The sequence below is a fragment of the Rhincodon typus genome, chromosome 16 (genome assembly GCF_021869965.1).
Source record: "Rhincodon typus isolate 14 chromosome 16, sRhiTyp1.1, whole genome shotgun sequence".
Lineage (NCBI taxonomy): Eukaryota > Metazoa > Chordata > Chondrichthyes > Orectolobiformes > Rhincodontidae > Rhincodon > Rhincodon typus.
This window is the reverse complement of record NC_063347.1, coordinates 5,688,491-5,711,500: the sequence shown is the minus strand read 5'-3', so window position 1 is coordinate 5,711,500 and position 23,010 is coordinate 5,688,491. Positions and strand designations below refer to the sequence as shown.

The 23,010-nt window shown below is 45.9% G+C and overlaps 1 protein-coding gene across 1 annotated transcript in view; it reads right to left on the bottom strand.

Annotated features, from left to right (window-relative positions):
* The window catches only part of LOC109922963 (plexin-A1-like), a 545,204-nt gene that overhangs the window by 115,754 nt on the left and 406,440 nt on the right, over nucleotides 1–23,010 (bottom strand). Inside the window, exon 11 of the mRNA XM_048606674.1 lies at nucleotides 8,996–9,092. Coding sequence (XP_048462631.1) covers nucleotides 8,996–9,092 — 97 coding nt within the window. The remainder of the gene's footprint in view (nucleotides 1–8,995; nucleotides 9,093–23,010) is intronic.

Below are 23,010 nucleotides of genomic sequence, written 5' to 3'. Positions count from 1 at the left end.
GCAAGAGACTGTGAAGGAGGGATGTAATTATCTGTACTTGCGAGAACAGTATTATGTCCAACAGTGTCAACAAGAATTTACAGAAAACTAATAAAATCAGACAGCATTCACCCTTACAGTAAGAGGGGAGCCAATGCAGGCACAAACTACCAGCAGCAACAAGAATCATGATAGAAACCCTGCAGTGGGGAAACAGGCTATTCAGCCCATCTAGTCCACACCAGCCCTCTGAAAAGCATCTCACTCAGACCCACTCCCCTACCCTACCCTACATTGGCTAACCCACCTGGCTTGCACAGCCCTGAACACTATGGGCAATTTAGCATGGCCAATCCACCTAACCTGTACATCTTTGGACTCTGGGAGGAAACTAGAGCACCCGGAGGACACCCACGCAGACACGGGGAGAATGTGTAAACTCCACATCGACAGTTGCCCGAGGGTGGAATCGAACCTGGATCCCTGGTGCTGTGAGGTACCAGTGCTAACTACTGAGCCACCGTATTGTCCTTTGTTGAAATGTCAATAACAAGATGGGGGGGCATAAATTTATGATGAAAGGCAGGCAGTTTAGAGGGGAGTTGAGGAAAAGGTTTTCACCCAGATGGTTGGTAGGAATCTGGAATGCACTGCCTGGGAGGGTAGTTGAGGCAGGAGACCTCATAAACCTGATAAAGTACACAGATGAGCACTTGAAATGCCATATCATACAGGGCTATGGACCAAGTGCTGGTAAGGGGGAATAGTATAGATAGGCTGGCACAGACTCATTGGGCCAAGCAGCCCATTCTGTGCTGCATGACTGTAATTTGTTAACCCGTTTCTGGGACAGTTGCAAACTGTAAGAATTAATAAAACGTGCTTAATGCTTTCTGTCAACATTACACCTCCCTTTGACTTGAAGGTTCCCTTTCCAGAAGAATATCAAAGAGAAATTTAGCTCTAGACTTTAGAATGAAAATTGTGTGGAGATGCTCCAGTGGCTGTTAGCCCAAAGCAAACACTCTCTAATTAAACGCTGCTCCTGAATGTGATCACATCATTCTGAACGACATTAAGAAAGATATCTGGGTGCTTAACAGTCTTCATCTCTTCCTGCATTGTTGAACGCACAGACTGCAAATGTAGGTTGACAGAAATGATACCAGGATTTCAAGGGTCAGGGTCATGAGGAGAGATTATACAAATTTTGATCCTATTTTCACTAGAATTTAGAAGGCGAAGGGGTGGGCTAATCAAATTCTTCAATATATTAACAGGAAAAGACAATATAGATTAAAATAAACTGTTCTCATTCGTTGGGAATTTTAGAACTGGGGGGAATAGTCTGCGAATTAGGGCGAGACCATTCAGGAGAGATGTTGGGAAGCACTTATACACACAAAGGGTGGGAGAGGTTTGGAACTCTCTTCCACAAATGGCAGCAGATATTAAAATTAAATCTGAGATGGATAAATTTTTGTTAAGCAAAGGTATTGAGGGATATGGGCCAGAGGCAGACATCTGGAGTTAGGCCACAGATTAGCCATGATCCCACTGAATATTGGAACAGGCTCCTATATTCCTATGGATAGTAGGAACTCCCAATGCTGGAGTCTGAGATAACAAGGTGTGGAGCTGGAGGAACACAGCAGGCCAAGCAGCATCAGAAGAGCAAGAAAACTGACATTTGGGGACGGGGCCCTTCTTTAGAAACGACCCAAAACATCAGCTTTCCTGCTCCTCTGATGCTGCCTGGCCTGCTGTGTTCCTCCAGCTCCACATCTTGTTATCCTATATTCCTACTCCTGATTCAGCATTTAGTTGGGAGGCAACATTCTAGAGATAGCCCAAGTTCTGGATGTTAGGGATGTCCCTTAGCGTTCCTAGAGTGGTTAGTTCGAGACCCAAGGTTTGTGAAGCCAAAATGATCAGCTTAATGAGCAATTGCACACCCTCAGGAACATAGTGCCTTCCTTAGATAAGGAGAACAAAACTGTACACAGTGGGAATATAGGAATAGAAAAGCAGGAGTACATTGTGGCTGCTATGCCATCCAGCTAGATCATGGCTGATCAACACCATTGTCTTGCCCTGCCTCTTCTTCCTCAGGAGGCTATGGAAATTCAACATGTCCATAGGGACCCTCACCAACTTTTACAGACGTACCACAGAAAGCGTGCTATCTGGGTGCATCATGGCCTGGTACGGCAACTGCTCTGCCCACAGCCATAAGAAATTACAGAAAATTGTGAACACCCCAATCCAGCATGAAAGCCAACCTCCCAGACATGGACTTCATCTATACTTCTTGTTACCATGGAAAGGCTGCCGACATCATCAAAGACCCCTCCCAATTCAGTAATACGCAGAGTCATTGAATCCCTGCAGTGTGGAAATAGGCCATTCAGCCCAAAACGTCCAAACTGACTGTCTGAAGAGCATCCCACCCCGACCCACCAAATATAATGGAGGGCGGGTTAGACAGAGTTTTAATTGATTCAAAGATTACAGGAGGAATCAGACAAGAAAGAGGAGTTTAGGTCTCAACCAGTTCAACCATGGCCTGACAGAATGGCAGACCACACTCAATGGGCTGAATGGCTTCCAATTTCTTATGTTCTTAGGAGCGGGCTTACCAATTCTATGGTTCTCTGAAATGCCTAACAAACAACAACAATCAGAGGGAATGCTAGAACTATTCAAGCACCATCCAGAGAGAGACAGAAGAGAGAGAGAGAAAATCTCTCCAGCCCTCCAAACAACCACAGGTCTTCCTAGTTATTCTTCCTCTCCACTTTTTCTCCACCCTTTCACATGCTCAGAGTTGTACAATAAGGGGTTAAGTCTGACTGTACAACATGTGAACAGAACAATGTCACATGATCTTGCCCTCACCTGCAGCCTTGTGGTAAGATGAAAGCCACTGAAGGATGTTTCTCAAAATAAAGTCAATGCTTTCCGAACCTCAGCAGACTCTAATTATCCTTTATCAGCACAAACAGCCAAGAATGTGCTAAAAATATACTGCTTTTCCCGGATCTGATGAAAGGTCATTGACTCGCAATGTCAACTCTGTTTCTCTCTTCGCTTGTATGACCAGACCAATTGAGTCTTTCTGGTACTTTCTATGCAGCAGGACTACAAAGCAATGGTTGCCTCTGCTTCTCCATGTCAATGGGAACATGGTGTTCTGGGTCTGTGGGGACTTTTGACCACAGTCGGGATTGTGAAGGCTCAATTTGGATGGGCACCTCCAGTGTCAGTGTCCTGGGAATGCACCCCAGCAGCCATCAGGAGATAAGAAGGAAATGGGAAGAGAATCATATTTATACAAACGTCTGAGCAGGAGCAGAATTAGGCCAATCAGCCCTTGACCCTGCTCTGCCACTCAATAAGATCATGACTGATCCGATGGTGTCCCAAACTCCACATTCTCATCTAACCATAATAACTGTTGATTTGTCTGCCTATCATGAATCCCTTCACCTTAACAGTGTACAATTTTCAATTCAGAAGGAGAGATTTGCATTGATACCTGTCACAATCTGAGTTTTCAAAAGTGCTTTGTAGATAATTAAGTCCTTTTGAAGTGGATCCATCGTTGTGGGGTAGAGAAAGTGGCCATTCATTTGCATACATTAAGGTCATTCAAACCACAACATGCTATTGATTAGACCATAATTACTGTTGATGTCTGAAGTCTCTTTGAAGCTTCAAATAATACTTCACAAAACCTTATACACTGAAAGCTAAAGTAATCATCACAGAATCCCTTTCGCACAGAATCAGACCATTTGGCTCAGTGAATCCACAGTGACCGTCCACAGAGTATCCCACCTACTCTGTAACCCTGCATTTCCCATGGCCAAGCCACCTAACCTGCATATCTTTGGGCTGTGGGAAGAAACTGGGGGAAACCCACACCGACATGGGGAGAATATGTAAACTCCACACAGATAGTCACCCGAGGCTGGAACCGAACCCAGGTCCCTGGAGCTGTGAGGCAGCAGTGCTGACCAATGAGTCACTGTGTCGTCCCTCAGGAAATGCTGGTATCCATTGGAGAGTGGGCACCTCTTTAACTCCTGCTCATCATTACAACACAGGGGAGGCGATGGCCTCGTGGTATCATCGCTGGACCGTTAATCCAGAGACCCAGGTAATGTTCCAGAGACACAAGTTTGAATTCAACCATGATTGGGTTTTAATCCAATAAAAATCTGGTATTAAGAGTCTAATGATGGCAAATGTTGGGGGGAAAAGCCATCCAATACACTAATGTCCTATAGGGAAGGAAACCACCATCCTTACCTGGTTTGGACTGTGTGTGACTCCAGGCCCACAGCGATGCGGTTGACTCTTAACTGCCCTCTAGAATGGGTAATAAATGCTGGCTGAGGCAGGAATGTGCTCAGCCTGAGAATGTATTTTAAAAATTCCCCTTGTGTCTAGTTGGAAGCTCCTGGTATGTAACGTGTGTATTTTTGGGGTAAAAGGCTGAGTTCTAATGCAAGTATGGTCTGTTACAGCTGAAAAGCTCTACACCAAGCAGAGATAAAAAAACACAATTTGTGGGGTTGAGAAAATGGTGTCACCTTATACGGCAGGTTGACTCATAAGCCGCAATTTATGGTAACATTTCACTTGAACTTGGTTGAGCGACCAAAATATTGGTCAGAACACGGGGAGAACTCCCAGACTCCTCTTCTGACAGCGGCCATGGGATTTCTGACAGCCACGCAGGAGCTAGGTTTAAGATCGATCGCAAAGGCAGCAGAGCAGGAAGTACAGAATTCCCCCAGCGCTGCACTGGGACGGTCAGCTTCGATCAAGTCAATCGATCGAATCCCAGGCTTTCTGGCATGAGGGGCGTGAATTATAGCCGTAATGCGATTGCTGCCTGGGTGATTCTCCTTTAATTTGTTGAGAGAGAGTTTGCGAGGGGGGTGCACGCACGCAGTCGGAGCACCCGAGTGCCAATACAAGCTATACGTGAAGAGCTGGCACTGGAAGTGGTGTTAGAGCCACATTCGGCGAAAACATCGCATGCAGTTCCACAATCCTGCTCAAACTCTTCCTCTCTCTCCCTGAATGTCATCTCTCAGCGTCAGGGATGGTAGAGCAGAGATAGCCAATTCACTGAGCGCCTCCAGAATAGGAACATTCCCCCTGAGCCCTGTTATTCCGTGGAATTCTTCTCCCCAGAAAGCAGGATCATTGATTGTCCTCAAGGGTGAATTAGATAGGTTTTTGATCGACCAGGGAGTTAAGGGTAATGGGGGAAGATAGGAAAGTGAACTTGAGATGACAGTTAGATCAGACATGAAGGGATAGTGGGAACTACCGATGCTGGAGTCTGAGATAACAAGGTGTGGAGCTGGAGGAACACAGCAGGCCAAGCAGCATCAGAGGAGCAGGAAAGCTGACGTTTCAGGTCTGGACCCTTCTTCAGCTTGAACTGAAACGTCAGCTTTCCTGCTCCTCTGATGCTGCCTGGCCTGCTGTGTTCATCCAGCTCCACACCTTGTTGGATCAGGCATGAAGTAAGCCTGAAGGCCTGAAGACCTGAAGGGCTGAATGTCCTCCTGTTGGTCTGATGCTCCTGTAACTGTTTTACTCTGGTGTTTGAGATGCCCACACCCTCATCATCGCACCCCATCAGCGTACTCTCCCGTTCCTTTCTCCTGAACAGTTTCCTCTTCAATGAACCTATACTATTCATGGTGAAATAGCTGTGGCATAAGTGATGGCTACTGGACTGTCATCCAGAGGCTTAGTACAGTGCTCTGGGTTTAAATCCCACAACAGAACAAGTCACAAAATCTGGAATGTTGCTTGACATCAAAAACCCGATTGTTCAGGGAAGTGTCGCTACTCGTTTTGACCTCCCTGTGACTCCAGAACCACAGCAAGGTCATTGATTCGGAACCGCTCTCTCTGAATTGGCACTTGCGAGACACTCAGTTCAAAAGCAATTAAGAGATGGGTCACAAGTGTTGATCTTGCCAACAATGTCCACATCCCATGACAGAACAAAGGAAAACAAAACTACAGAACTAACCCACTCCACGTGACAGGGAGATACACATTCTCATTTCTCTCTGGGTGGAAATATCTATCCTGCATTCCCTAATGGATTTATCTGTGCTCATCTGACCATTATAGGCTCCAGTTTTCATTGCCTATCACAGTCTTTTTATCAAAACCTCCCGCAGGTCACACTTCAGCTCTCACGTTTCCAGAATAAAGCCTAGAGTGTGGTCAGTCCTGATAAATAAAGTTCAACCTCAGTTCAGTCTGGGATCAAAATGTTACCTTGCCTGATTACACCTAACAAAGACTTTTTAAAATATATACACAATATATATTTATTTGGACATTGATGGTAGAGCCAGCATTTACTGCCCATCCCTAATCACCCTGACAACATTGCTGTGGGTCTGAAGTCCCATATAGGCCAGATTAAGTAAGGTCTCCTTTACATTGAGGAGATAAAATGCAGACTGAGCAATTGGTTTGCAGAACACCTACGTTCTCTCAGTAAGAAAGACCCTAAACTTCCAGTTGCCTGCCACTTCCAACCTGTTCCCTTGGCCAACATCTGTGCCTCAGGCTTGCTGCAGTGTTCCAGCGAAGCTCAACGCAAGCTGGAAGAACAACTCCTGATTTTCTGCTTGGGGAACCTGCAGCCTTCAGGACTTAATAAGTTTAGATCATGGAATCCTACAGTCTCTCACCCCACCCCCACACACCAAGCCTTCTCATGAGATCAGCTGCTTTCAGCAGAGCTAACCTACTTATTGTCCCCATCAGCCTATCTGCCATAGTCCACCAACAACGCGCGCACGCGCGCACACACACACACACACACACACTCACTCACTCACACACACACCCACACATACACACACACACGCACACACACACACACTCACACACTCACAACACAAACACATACATACACTCACACAGATACACACAGACATACACTCACACACAGATACACACAGTCACATTCTCTCACACACACAGACACGCGCACACACACACATACACACACACACTCAACACAAATACATACACACACTCACACACACAGACACACACACACACACACACACACACACACACACACACACACACACCCACACACACAGACACACACAGACACTCTCTCCTCTCACACACACACAGATATACACACAAAAAAGAAGGGTCACTGGGCTCAAAACGTTAACTCTGCTTTCTCCCCACAGATGCTACCAGAGCTGCTGAGTTTCTCCAGCAATTTCTCCTTTTGTTTCAGGTAAGGATGGCACCTTCTAAAGAGTGATTAGGGACAGTGGTAAATGCTCGCCCAGCCAGCAACACTCACAGCCCATCAATGAATAAGACAAAACGACAAAAAGATGAAAGAACGAGGTAAGGTTTGTAAGAAGTGTTTTAATGAAGTGAGGCAGCTTGTGTGGTAGTGTCCGTCTGAAGGTGTGCCCCTCAGGCCTCAAGCTATTGCAATTGGCACCATCAGCTAAGAACCATTTCTCCCAATTCCAGCCTCTTGCACATCCTCAAACTCCTTGACTTCACCAATGGGATACCTGCCTTCAGTTGACCAGACACAATCCTCCCCAATCCTGCCTCCAAATCCCAATCCTGTCTCCAAATCCCAATCCTGTCTCCAAATCCCAATCCTCCCCAATCCTGTCTCCAAATCCTAATCCTGTCTCCAAATCCCAATCCTGTCTCCAAATCCCAATCCTCCCTAATCCTGTGTCCAAATCCCAATCCTGTCTCCAAATCCCAATCCTCCCCAATCCTGCCTCCAAATCACAATCCTGTCTCCAATTCCCAATCCTCCCCAATCCTGTCTCCAAATCCCAATCCTGTCTCCAAATCCCAATCCTCCCCAATCCTGTCTCCAAATCCCAATCCTCCTCAATCCTGTCTCCAAATCCCAATCCAGTCTCCAAATCCCAATCCTCCCCAATCCTGTCTCCAAATCCCAATCCTCCCCAATCCTGTCTCCAAATCCCACTTCTCTCTCTTCCTTTAAGATTCCTAACAACTATCCCTTATTCGCTGCCTTTGACTCTGCCCTCAATTTTATGTCCCATTAAAGAGTTTGTGGAGCATCTTGACATCTTGGGGCATGTTGGAGATGCTGCAGCAATACAAGCTGTCCCTGGTTCTCCTCCCAGCTGTCTGAATTGGAACACACTCTACAACTGCAAGCAGCGAACGTGCACTGAGGTTGGGATGATCTCGATCCACATCATAAGGAACAACAGTCCATCGGTGCAAAAACCAGCCACAGGTAGGGGAGGGAGTGTTGCACTGTCAGAGGTGCCATTTTATCAGGTAAGGTGCTTCAATAAGGTCCCACCTGCTTTCTCAAGTGGCACCAAGGATCCCACCAAGCTGCCTGAAGAAAAGCTGGGGAGTTCTCCCGGTGCCCTGGGCAATATCGATCCCTCAACAAAGTTGCTAAAAGATATCAGTTAATTATCACACTGCTACTCGTGGGAGCTTGCTGTGCAAACATTGGTCGCTGCTTTCCTACGCAGCAATCATGACACTGTGTCCTTCGGCTCTAAGGATCATTGGTGAGTCCCGAGGATGTAACAGGTGCTACATAAATGCAATAATAATTATGTAATACAATTATTGAGTCATACAGCATGGAAACAGACCTTTCAATCCAACTAGTCCATGCTGAACATAATCCCAAACAAAACTGCCAGCGGTTGGCCCATATCCCTCCAAACCTTTCCTAATCATGAACTTACAGAAATCTCGAAGTCAATCTAGAAATAAGCCTGAATCTCAGGGGCAGCTGCAAGATCCACGCTACTCTCAGTCCATCATTTTAGAATTCTTTCATCCAACCCTTTTGAACCTGGCTGTTTTCCAATCCACCGTGTGTAGAGCCAAGAAGATCATTAACAAGGTCTCAAGGCATCAGTAATGGCCACTGGGTGGATGGAAGCTGTTGCCTTTAATCTGAGGACCATACCTTTAATATTGGCAGGATTGTCGATGACAAAATTCCCATTCCACACGACGGAGAGATCCACAGGAAGGTCACTGATGTCATTTCCTTCATACGTGTACTGGAGGGAAAAAGAGAAGACGGGTTTAGTAAAAAGAGGACAGATGTTTTTTTGTCAAGTGGCTGTAGGAGATATTGACTGGAGGGAGTAAGGAACTCTGTGTGGACCAGAAGATTGCATTTCCTGGCACTGAGAGCCATACTCTACAGGGACATGAGTTAGCGAATAACATTTATTGAAAAGTGTTCGCATGTGCGTCTTCGCTTTCAGAAACACGCCTGCAGCTTTTTAGTTTGGAAGACACTTTCAAAAGGACAGGAACAAAAACAGAAGTTGCTGGAAAAGCTCAGCAGGTCTGGCAGCATCTGTGAAGGAAAAAACAGAGTTAACGTTTCGGGTCCTGTGACCCTTCCTCAGAACTGATCCTCAGAACTCCTTAGAACTTCCTCAGAACAAAGGGTCACCGGACCCGAAAAGTTAACTCTGTTTTTACCTTCATAGATGCTGCCAGACCTGCTGAGCTTTTCCAGCAACTTCTGTTTTTGTTCCTGATTTACAGCATCCGCAGTTCTTTAGGTTTTTATCCAGAAGGACGGGCCTGTTTTCCCCCATCATGGGCCCACTAACCCGCCAAATCATCCATTGTCCTCTCTCCCCCACCATCCTCCTCCTTCCTGGTCCATTCTCTCCACACCCTCTACTCCCATCCCTCCATCCGTTCTCTCCACACCCTCTACCCCCATCCCTCCATCCGTTCTCTCCACCCCCTCTACCCCCATCCCTCCATCCGTTCTCTCCACACCCTCTACCCCCATCCCTCCATCTGTTCTCTCCACACCCTCTACCCCCATCCCTCCATCCGTTCTCTCCACACCCTCTACCCCCATCCCTCCATCCATTCTCTCCACACACTCTACCCCCATCCCTCCATCCGTTCTCTGCGCACCCTCTTCCCTGGTTCATTCCCCTGCTCTCTGCGCACCCTCTTTCCTGGTTCATTCCCCAACACCCCCCATGCCCCATCCATTTTCTCTCCATTCCCCAACACCTGACTACCCCCACCTCTCCCTGGGTCCACTCCCCACCTCCACACCTCCATGTGCTGTCTTTTCTCTACCCCCAATTCCCGTTTCAAGCCCAGCCTTTATTCTGTGCACGTGCGCAGTGGGGACCTTTGGCGAACAGGGTCAGGAACTGCGTGCCTGTGCTCTGCCGTATGAGTGCGTGTGCGCAGTCACCCCAAAGTTCTGGTGTCATGAAACGCTGCCTTACGAGAATGCCTGCCATTCACTCCTTCACCATTCGAGAGATCACAAAATGGCCACCTCATTCTTCCGTGGGGTGGTACAAACCCCAATGGGCCAAATGGCCTGTTATTGTACTTTTTAAAATATTCACGCGGGGATGTGGGTTTCACTGACTAGGCCAGCTTTTAATGCCTATCCCTAACTGCCCTAGAGGAGCCATTGCTGGTAGACTGGAGTCATATGTAGGCCAGACCAGGTAAGGATGGCAGTTTCTTCCCTAAAGGGCATTAGTGAACCAGATGCGACTTTCCCCCAACAAGCAGCAATGGATGCATGGTCATTGTTAGATTCTTCTTGCCAGATTATTATTGAATTTAATATGAATCCCGTGTCGGGATTTGAACCTGGGTCTCTAAATCAATGGGGTCTACCAATAATAGCCCTAGGCCATCGCCTCCCCTAATTATGCGTTTACAATTCAGTTGCGTGACAAAACTCATTGCTCCCCACTGAACGGGAATATCTGACAGGGCTGAAGGAGGCTACTCTGTCCCTGACGAGAAACACTGTAACATTGATCACTCTATTAAGGCTATACACTTTGGGAGGTTTGAAGCAATTTTGATAAAACATCGCTCAAACTTGTTTCGCCTTAACTTATGGCTCGCTAAACAGTGAAACTGCACTTTTGTCCATGCTCAAATGTGCTGATCCCCTTGTAACAGAGACCAGAGCAGTGTTCCACATTCTACAACAACGAAGCTGCTGGTAGCTCTCAGAAAGACAATCAATTCGTGTCAACTGTTGGAAACGCCGAGGTCTAGCTCCCATTTTACCAGCCGACCTGGTACGGGTAACCCAATTCCCAAAAAACCAATGACATCCATCCAAAGTAAACAACTTTAAGCTTCTTCTCTTTGGATCAGTAAGTCCCAAACACTCCTGACTTCAGAACGTTACTGACAGCACACTTTAAGTGGGACGTGAGGATGCGGAGAAGATTTACTGGAAAATGGAGGAATGCTTTCACCTCAGGTGGGCAATCCAGAGCCGAGGACCTTGAGAGAAGATTTGATAGAGGTGTGCCTGACATCAAGGCCACATGTGACTAAGTGTGGCATCAAGGAGCCCTAGTAGAACTGGAATCAGTGGGAATTAGGGAAAATTCTCCACCATTTGGAGTCATGTCTGGCACATAGGATGATGTTCGTTGTTGGCTGTCAGTCATCTCCGCTCCAGGACATCACTGCAGGTAGGTGATGGCTAGTAGTATTATCAGAAATAATCCAGAGACCCAGATAACGTTCTGGGGGCCTGGGTTTGAATCCGGCCATGGCAGGTGGTGGAGTGTAAATTCAATTATAATCTTAAAATAAGAGTCTAATGATGACCATGAAACCATTGCCAGTTGTCAGGAAAAACCCACCTGGTTCACTAATGCCCTTTAGGGAGGGAAACTGCCATCCTTACCTGATCTGGCCTACGTGTGACTCCAGACCTACAGCAATGTGGTTAACTCTTAACTGCCCTCTGGGCAATTAGGGAAAGGAAATAAATGCTGCCCCAGTCAGGGATACCCATTCCCATGAATGAATGATAATCTCACCAGTCCCTCTGAATTGAATTGAATTTTCTTTATCGTCACATCTATGCCAGAATGGCCCAAGGCCAGATCCTTTTGCACAAGGCAATGGCCCTGTTCATTGGCTCAAAGGCCAGGAGCGACGTTGCCTGCTCTGGGCCAGGGAGCCACATCTTCAGAAACTGCCAGTTTGTTCTCTGAGTTAAGGAACATGGCATTCATTGAGTTAATGCACAGGAGAATTTTTTGGGAGAATGTGGAGGAGAAAGAAAACAGTGAATTTGCAATGAAACGTGCTCTCGCCTATGCCCTGCAAACCAGCCGATGGGCTGATAATGATTTCTCTGCGTCGAATTCTCCCATCGCAGAACAAGTGAGATCATCAGGCAAGTTGGTGAAGTCAGGAGAGTTCCTGGTTAATTAATCCGTGCTCACCAATGTTTGTCAATCATCGAAGTGACAGCTGGAAATGTGCCTGTCCCCTGTACAGCTCAGCTCAACGTGCGAGAGTTTTCAGAGTGTGTGGGGCAGCGGAGATGAGTATTGTGTACCCCCAGTTTGAGGGACAATGGCAGTGGGGAGGGGGATGGGAATGAGTTGGGGGGGTGGTGGGGAGAGGCGCATGTTAAATCCACAGCCAGCATACAATGCCCAGGGTGACTGTATTCCTGGCCAAGCCTACTGGGGTTCATGGCCAATGGCGCACGCTTTGAGGAGCTGTCACCGACGTGCTGTATGAAAGACAGAAGGAAATTTGCACACAGCAAGATCCCACAAACAGCAGCGTGACAAAGACCATCTGCTCTGCAAAACTGATTTGGGGATGAAAATCTGGCGAGGACACCAGCATAATACCATGAGGCCTTTCATGTCCATCAGAGAGGGGGCACTAGCCTTCCGCTTAATAGCCAAGTGTGTGTGTGCGTGTGCACACTTCTGTGTGTGCTTCTGTGAACATGTGTTTCTGTGTTTTGTGTGTGTCTGCATTTATGTGTGCTGTGTTTTGTGTGTGCATGGTTGTGCATGTGTGTCTGTGTGTGTGTGTGTGTGTGTGTGTGCACTTCTGTGTGTCTGTATGCGTGCACACGCTTCTGTGTGTGTTTTTGTGAACAGGTGTTTCAGTGTTTTGTGTGTGCCTGCGTTTATGTGTGTTGTGTTTTGTGTGCGCGTGGTTGTGTATGTGTTTGTGTGTATATTTCTGCATGTGTTGTGTGCGTGTGTTTCTATGAACATGTTTTGTACGTGTCTGCGTTTATGTGTGTTGTGTATGTGTTTGTGTGTATATTTCTGTATGTTCTATGAACATGTGTTCTGTACGTGTCGGCGTTTATGTGTGTTGTGTTTACTGTGTGCGTAGTTATGTACGTGATAGTAGGAACTGCAGATGCTGGAGAATCCGAGACAACAAGGTGCAGGGCTGGATGAACACAGCAGGCCAAGCAGCATCATAGGAGCAGAGAGGCTGACGTTTCGGGCCTCGACCCTTCATCAGAAAAAAGTTATGTACGTGTTGTGTGTGTGTGTGTGTGTGTGTGTGTGTGTGTTGTGTGTGTGCGTGTGTGTGTGTGTGTGTGTGTGTTGTGTGTGTGCATGTGCGTGTGTGTGTGCATGTGTGTCCATGTGTGCCACAGGTACACACTGCAGCTGACCCACATCTTTTGCACTTGTACAGACTGATCCACTCATGTGGTCTGCATTAGATTCACTTCTGTTGGCCCAGCACAGATTCTAAACTGAACACAAAATCTTTCTGGGGAAGCTCACGTGACTAGAGCTAGCACTCACAATAATAGTCATCACCTCCAAAACTCATATTCCTATACCCTGTACAGAATCAGGAATTGGTGCAATTTACTTTTGAATCATTTAAACTATCCATTCCTACACTAGGTGGCAGACTAGTACAAGAATTCACAGATCCTGCTCATCTCCCATGGCTTTTCACAAAACATCCCCTTACATTCACCTCTTGATGTGTTTGAAACCTCAGGTCGAAACCCATGCTGATTCCCAAGATGGCACCAGAGCAAGAGCACGATCAGGGAAAAGTGCGAGGCAGTGTGAGAGCGAGAGAGAGAGAGAGAATGAGAATGTGAGAGAGAATGTGTGACAGCGAGAGGAAGTGAGGGAAAATGCGAGCGCGAGTGAGAGAGAAGCTGGAAGAGAACACTCAAAACGGGGAAAAACAAATGAAATTGTGAGACCAGGAGAGAGAAAAGAACACAAAAAGCTGGAAGAGAGATTAACTAGGAAGAGAAGCAGACAAGGATCACCGATGCCCAGAAATGTTACAGCGCAGAAGGGGACTATTTAGCCCATTGCATCTCTGTCTCTCTCAGTGAGTAATTCATTGAAAGCTATTCCCCTGCCATCTCCCAGTCACCTGAGCATTGTTCCTTTCCAATTAACAGTTTCATCCCTTTTTGATTGCCTCAGTGGGGAACCAGCCCCCACCAGGACATTCCAGACCTGAGCCACTCAACTGCATGAACATGTTCGATTTCACATTATTTTTGCTTCTTTTTCCTGTTGCTAGAACTCTGTGCCCTCTCATTCTATCTGGAAGCATTGTGACTTGGTATGGCAACTGCTCTGCCCATACAGAGAGTTGTGAACACAGTTCAGGCCACCACAAAAGCCAACTTTCTATCCATTGACTCCATCTGTACTTCTCGCTGCTGCAGAAAAGCAGCCATCAAAGACCCCTCCCACCCCAGTTGTAATCTCTTCCAACCTCTTCCATCAAGCAAAAGATACAAAAGCTTAAATACACGTACCAACAGGTTCAAGAACAGCTCCTTCCCCCGCTGTTATTAGATTTCTGAATCGACCTCTCAAATTTCAAATCTAATGTTGACCTTGCTTTTTGTACACCTTCTTTGCAGCCATAACTTTGTGTTCCTCGCTCTGTTCAATCACACTATGATCTTTGTACAGTATGAGTTGCCTGTGCTGCATGCAAAACAAAACTTTTCACTGTACCTAGGTAGACATGACAACAATAAACCAAATCAAATTGATCCTTTCAAGGGCAGGGACAGCTTATCCCTATGTACTCAGTCCAGATTTTGAACACCTTGATCAGATCATCCTGTCAGCCTTTTCCTCTCCTAACTTCTTCAATCTATCGCCATCATTGAAATTCCTCTTCCCTGAAACCATTCTAACCCTAAACCGAGAAACCACTTCTGCACTCTCTCCAATGTGGCAACATTCTTCTGTAAGTGTGGCACCCACAAAACTGTACACACTACTCCAGCTGAGGTTTAACAAGTGTCTTGTATAAGTTCACCATAGCCTCCCTGCTCTTGTACACCATGATACCGATAATAAAGCATGGGACATTGTCAGTATTATTATCAACTGCTGTCTCAACATGCCCTGCCAGTTTCAAAGACTTATACACACACAGACACACAAATCCCACTGCTCCTGTGCACCCTTTAGATTTAGAACACAGAACAGTACAACACTGGAACCATCCCTTCGGCCCATGATGTTGTGCCGAACATTACGCCAAATTAAACTAATACCATCTGCCTACCCTTAGCCCATATCCTTCCATTCCTTGCATATTCATGTGCTTATCTAAAAGACCCTTAAACACCCCTATTGTATCTACCTCCACCACCACCCCTGGGAGAGCGTTCCAGACTCCTATCACTCTTTATGTAAAAAAACTCACCCCTCACATCTCCTTTGATCTATTCCCTTCCCACCTTAAACACATGCCCCCTGGTATTAGAAAGTTTAACTCTGGGAAAATGATTCTGACCATCAACTCTCTCTATATACCCTATTTCTACCCTTTATTTCATATTGTCTTCCAACCAAAATACATCACTCCACATTACTCCGTACTGAACCTCATTTAAGTGTCCTCCTACTCCACCAACTTGTCTCTGTCCTTCTGAAGTTTTACATGAACTTCTATCAGTTTCCAAGTTTTGCATTTTGCACATTTTAAAATGTTGCCCTGTACTCCAAGGTCCAGGTCATTGATAGGTAACAGGTAGAATCCCAGCACTGATCCTTGGGAAACTCCACGACAATCCCTCCTCCAGCTGAGAAACATCCTGACCATTGTCACTCAGTCAATTTCACATTCATGTTGATACTGTCCAGTTTATTCACTGGTCTGTTGTTTGGTGCTGAATTCAATCCCTTTTGGGAGTCTGTGTCCACCACAGACTCATCGACCCTCTCTAAAAAAGGAAAAGGCCCTTCAGCCCACCATGACGTCATTCTAAACTAATCCCATCTTCTTGCACATGGTCTATATCCCTCTATTCCCTGTCTGTTCGTGTGCCTGTATAAATGCCTCTTAAACTTTGCTATCATATCTGCCTCCACCACCACCCTTGGTAGCACGGTCCAGGCAGCTTTAACCCACCGTGTAAAAAAATTTCCCTAGCACATCACCTTTAAACTAACCCTCTCACTCCTTAATCCTATGCTTCCTGGTATTTGACATTTCCACCCTGGGAAAAAGACTCTGACTATCCACCCTGTCCATGCCCCTCATAATTTTATATGCCTTGATCAGGTGGCCCCTCAGCCTCTGACACTCTCACAAAACCAATCCAAATTTGTCCAACCCCTCCTTGTAGCTAATATACTCTAATCAAGGCAACATCCTGGTAAACCTCTTGTGCACCCTCTCCAAAGCCTCCACGTCCTTCCGATAGTGCGGTGACCAGAACTGCATACAATACTGCAAATGTGGCCTAACTAAAGTTTTATACAGCTGACTTGTCAACTTTTATACTCAGTGCCCCAAACAACGAAGGCAAGTATGCCAAATGCCTTCTTTACCACCTTATCCACCCATGTTTCCATTTTCAGGGAGCTATGGACTCACACCTCAAGATCCCTCTGTATATCAATGCTCCTCAGGGGCCAGCCATTGACTGTATACTTTCTTCTTGCATTTGACCTCCCAAAATGCATCATCTGACACTGGTTCAGATTAAACTCTATCTGCCATTTTTTTGCCCAACTTTCCAACTGATCTATATCCTGCTGTATCCTTTGACAACCTTCCATATTATCCACAACTCCACCAATTTTCGTGTCATCCGCAAACCTACTTATCAGGCCACTGACATTTTCGTACAAATCATTTTTTTTTAAATTCACTCACAAACAAGGACATCGCTAGCTGAACCAGCATTTATTGCTCATCCCTAATTACCCAGAGGGCAGTTAAGAGGCAACCACATTGCTGTGGCCTGGAGTCACATGTAGGCCAGAACTGTTAAGGATGGCAGTTTCCCTCCCTAAAGGACATTAGTGAATCAGATGGGTTTTTCCCCCAACAATTTACAATGGATTTGTGGTCATCATTAGACTCTTAATTCCAGATTTTTATTGAATTCAAATTCCACCATCTGCCTGTGGTAGGTTTTGAACCTGGGTTCCCAGATCATTACCTGGTTCTCTGGATTAACAGTCCAGCGATAAGACCATGAGGCCATCAACCCCCAATTACAATACATTGCAAAAGCAACAGAAATACCAGCACTGATCCTTGCAAAACATCACTGGTCACAGACCATGAGTCAGAAAAACACCCCTCTATAACTAAGATAACAAGGTGTAGAGCTGGATGAACACAGCAGGCCAAGCAGCATCAGAGGAGCAGGAAGGCTGACGTTTCGGGTCTAGACTCTTCTTCAGAAATCAACCTCTGTCTTCTATGGCTAAGCCAATTTTGTATCCAACTGGGCCAACTCACCATGAATTCCATGTGATTTGACCTTCAGGACCAACCTACCACGAGGGACCTTGTCGAATGCTTTAGTAAAGTCCATGTGGACAACATCCACTGTCCTACCCTCATCAATAATCTGCATCACTTCCTCAAAAAACTCAATCAACTTTGTGAGACAAGCCGGCCCCTGCACAAAGCCATGCTGACTATCCTTATTCAAATAAATTCTGTCCGTAAGAGTCTTCACCAATAATTTCCCTGCCATTGATGTAAGGCTCATTGGCCTATAATTTCCAACATGAACTTTGTTCCTCTCTCTTACAGATCCTGCCAGACTTTCTGAGTTTCTCCAGCAGTCTCTGTTTTTACTTCAGATCTCCATCATCCTGCCATGTTTTGCTGCCACCGAAGTTGACGGGCCTGTGTTTACTCGGTTTATTTTTGAATTCTTTTTGAAGTTTGAGCAATTCTTTCTGGCCGCGATACTCCAGTCCTCTGGCACGACATAAAAACCGAAAGAACTGCGGATGCTGTGAATCAGGAACAAAAACAGAAATTGCTGGAAAAGTTCAGCAGGTCTGGCAGCAGGTCTGGAGAGAAAACAGAGTTAATGTTTTGGGTTGAGCGACCCTTCCTTGGAACAGCAGACCTCTTGTTCATAGCAGGAGGAATGGAATATAAAAGATGAGAAATTCTGAGGAAGGGTCTCCGGACCCGAAATGTTAGCTCTGATTTTTTCTTCACAGATGCTGCCAGACCTGCTGAGTTTTTCCAGCTACTTCTGTTTTTGTTCCTCTGGCACTACATTGGCCAATACCTCTGCAACTTCCACTCTTACTTGCCTCAGTCTACTTAGATTTCATCCTAATCCTGGTGCGTTGATAACTTCAAGTGAAGGCACCATGTCCAATTGCTCCTCATTAATTTTAAGCCTTTCTCGTATTTGGACTTTCTCCTCTTTCCCCCTGGCCTTAGAGCATCTTCCTCGTTAGACTGATGTGATTTAATTACTTAATACCTCGGCCATGACCTCTGGCTCCCGTGACGTGGATCCCATTTTTGTCCCTAATGAGTTTCACTCTTCGTTTCACGGCTGTTTTACTCACAACAAGGAGGGCTGGTGAATGAGCAGTCATATAGCGTGGAAACAGACCCTTCGGTCCAACCAGTCCATGCTGACCATGTTCCCAAACTAAACTAGTCCCACCTACCTGCATTTGGCCCATATCCCTCCAGACATTTCTTATTCGTGTTCTTATCCAAATGTCTTTTAAATGTTGTACCTGTACCCACATCCATCACTTTCTTTGGCAGTTCATTCCACACATGAACCGCTCTCTGTGTAAAAAAGTTGCCCCTCATGTCTTTTTTTAAATCTTTCTCCTCTCACCTTAAAATAATGGCCCCTAGTCTTGAACTCCCCCACCCTGGGGAAAAGACCCTTGTCTTTCACCTTATCAATGGCCTTCATGATTTTATAAATTTCAATAAGGGCACCTCCCAACCTTCTGGGCTCCAGTGAAAAACATCCCAGTGTTTCCAGTCTATTTTTGTAACTCAAACCCTCCATTCCAAGCAACATCCTGTTAATTTTTTTCTGAACCCTCTCCAGTTTAATAATATCCTTTCTATAACGGGACCAGAATTGGACACAGTACTCCAGAAGAGGCCTCAACAATATACTGTACAACATCAACATGACGTCTCAACTCCTACACTCAAAGGTCTGAGCAATGAAGGCAAGCGTGTTAAACGCCTTCTTAACCACCCTGTCTACATGCAATACATATTAAGAGGCTCAATTTTTCTGAGGACATGTAGGAATAGAGGTTGGTTAGTTGTGTTAGTTGGTCACCTTTGAGTCACATACAGAGGGGCTTAAGATTGAGTTGATTATCACATGCTATCATCACTCACTTCAGCTGTATAAAACCGGTGTGGTGATTTGGTATCTGCTTGTTCCCTCCCCTTCCACTGTGACCATCCTCTGCTGTGATTTGGGACATCCCTGGCTTGAGTCTGGCATTAAAGCTCCACTTGACCACCTCGTTGAGATAAGGTTGGCCCCAGTGGCCAATCAGCATCAGCTCCTCCTCAGCATCTCTATAGAAACGCAAAGGCTGACTAGCTCTCTAGATCATCTAAGGGTTAAAACAAAAAACTTTAAAGTGCAAGAGAGTGTTGTGGAGTATAGTCCTGAGACACCCTTTAGTCCAATCCTACGTCAGTTGATAAAGTATGATGGTAGACACTCATCCATTTCTCTATAATGAATTCATTGTGTACATTAATAAAAACCAAGAGAATTGAGGATGCTGTAAATCAGGAATGAAAACAAAGTTGCTGGAAAAGCTCAGCAGATCTGGCAGCACCTGTGGAGGAGAAAACAGAGTTAATGTTTCGGGTCCGGTGATCCTTCCTCAGAACTCAGGAGTTCTGAGGAAGGGTCACTTGACCCGAAACGTTAGCTCTGTTTTCTCCTCCACAGATGCTGCCAGACCTGCTGAGCTTTTCCAGCAACTTTGTTTTTGTTCATTGTGTACATTTCCTTCCTGCCTGCAACCCTGGTGTGCCAGAAATCTCTCTCTACTGTCCTGATTAAGCCAATTTAAACCAGATTACCTCAATGCAAAACGGTACCTGAGCCTGTACTCATTGGAGTTTAGAAGAACAAAAGTTGGTTTTACTGAAACATTCAAAATTCTCAGAGGACTAGACAAGATCGATGTAAAAAAATTGTTTCCCCTTGTGAGAGAAACTAGGACCAAAGGGGCGTAAATCTCAAAGGAGAGAGCCACACACTTAAGAGAGAGGTTAGGAAGATTTTTTTCTCTCAGAGGTAGTGAATCTGCGGAACACTTTTTTTTAATCACAGAGGGCTTCTGAGGCTGTGTCATTAAGTATATTCAAGGCTGATTTGGAGTTTTGTCAGTAAAAGAATTGAGGTTTATGGGGAAAAGGCAGGAAAGTAGAGTTGAGGGTTATCAGATCAGCCATGAAATTATTGAATGGAGAAGTAGACCCAATGAGCTGAATGGCCGACTTCTGCTCCTACATCACATGGTCTAACTGCACTTTTACAGGTCTGGAGTCACATGTACACTAAGCCAGGTAAGAGACAGCAGATTTCCTTCCCTAGGGGACATTAGTGAACCAGACATGCAGTTATAATGAAATAATTGCTATTGGCATGGTCACCATTATGGAGACTAGTTTTATATTCCAGACCTATTCAATGAATTGATGCTCGCAGAGCATTTGTCTGGGACCCCGGAATGATTAGTCCAGTGACATTAGCACAAAGCCCCCATAGGAAACCCCTTCTCCCCAGTAAACAATGTTAGTCAAAGTCATTAACAATTGGCAGTGTGTTTATCCAGCAGCTAATCATGGAATTTCCTGTAGATTTCACCCGTCATCAATGACGATAACACACCACCCTTCCTCCACATTCCCTGCTTATCCTAGAAATTGGAGAAGAACAGCCACTTGGCAGAGGGTCAATAAGAACATCCGGAATAGGCCATCAGGTCCCGTGAGCCTACTCTGCCAGGCAGTGAGATAATGGCTGATCTGGCGTAGCCTTACCTCCACTTTTCAATCTGCCTCCCAAAAATCCCAGCTCCCTTGTCAATCAAAGTCTGTCCAGCTCAGTATCGGACACATTCAGTGACCCAGCCTCCAGACCTCGCTGGGTAGAAGGCTTCGAGAGACTAACGATGCTCTGAGGGAAGAAATTTCACCGCCTGAAACAGGAACGACATTTCCTTTAAACTAGGCCAAGTCGTTCTTGAGTTCCCTCATGAGGGATACAAATTTTCAGCATCTGTCCTGTCGAGTCTGCTCAAAATCTTACTTGGAGGAAGAGGCTGACCAGTTAACAAACCCCTCATATCCCGCCCCCCAACTCCTCAATAAATTGAGACTTTTCTCCCCTGGAGCATTGGAGGCTGAGGGGTGACGCTATAGAGGTTTATAAACTCATGGGGGGGGCGAACAAATAAGGTGAATAGCCAAGGTCTTTTTCCCAGGGTACGAGAATAAAAAACTAGAGGGCGAGAGGAGAAATATTTAAAAGGGGGTATTTTCACACAATGTGTGGTGCATATATGGAACGAGCTGATTTGATTTGATTTATTTATTTATTGCCACGTGTACCTGAGTACAGTGAAAACCTTTGTTTACGAGCAGTACAGGCAGATCATTGTAAGCAAGGATGTACAGATTGTAGGGTGAAAAAAGACTTGGACAGAGGAAGTGGTAGAGGCGGGTACAATTACAACATTTAAAAGACATTTGGACAGGTACATGGGATGGGAAAGGTTTGGGGGGATATGGGCCAAACACTGGCAAATGGATTTGTTCAGTTTAGGAAACCTAATCAGCATGGCCAAGTTGGGCCGAAGGGTCTCTATGCCTCTATGACTGCATGACTCCACCTTTGACAATCTCCCTCCCTCCCCTTCCCTCGGATCCGGGATATTCAGCTACATCAATCACTCCCTTTGAAAGGAGAGGGAGAAAAATCAAAACACAAAACAGGCATTGTTGGAGGCAGCAGCATCCAACGATTTCAGGTCGTCTCTGGTTAAATCATCGCTCAGGATGCGCTTCAGCACACAGTCCCGAGCTGTTGATCAATAGGCCCAGGGAAAGTTGGAATCTTTGCTGTCAGTTAATGACCTCCTTCAGTGGGGACTCCGAACCCACTTTGAAGAAGATGACAGTCATGTCAGATGAGATTAAATCAATGATTCATGCCTTTAATCCATCAGAAGGAACATAACCCATAATAATAAGGAGTAAAAATCACTCAGTATAACATGCTGTTACAGGACATTGCGTAGGACTGATGAACAATTCGAGATAGTTACTGCACTACTCTGCATTGTAACAACTGTGAATGAAATAGAATTGCATTTATATAGCTCCTTCCACGTCCCCAATGACTTTTTTTTTGGTGGCCATTCGAGGCTGTTATGCTGGCAAACTCATTAGTTAGTTGGTAAGACGCAGGTCCCCAAACAACAAAGGGTGTGACTTGCCCTTCCCTGCAGGGGGTGAGGAATGGGAGAATTTCTCTCCAGGGACAATTCACACCCTCCATCCCCCACTCTCACCGTCTCAGTGACGAGGTGCTGGCCTGGAAGGCCCACTGGGCACTGCCAGCTATCGAGCTGTTATAATTAATGGCCAGTTAAGGGTCTCGATTCTCTCCCCCTTTCCCCGATTACCTCCCCCTCCCGGGAAAAGTAGCCAGTTTCCAGAATGGGGACCCTTGACAACCCACTTGTCAGGGACGGGCTGCTTCTAATGACCCCAAAAGGGGGGCACTTGGAGACACGGATGGCAGGTAAGAGAGTGACCTCTGAAAACCACACCCCTGCTCTTGTCTCTGACCTCCCCTGTCCGCTGCTATTCCACCACCTCCTCTCG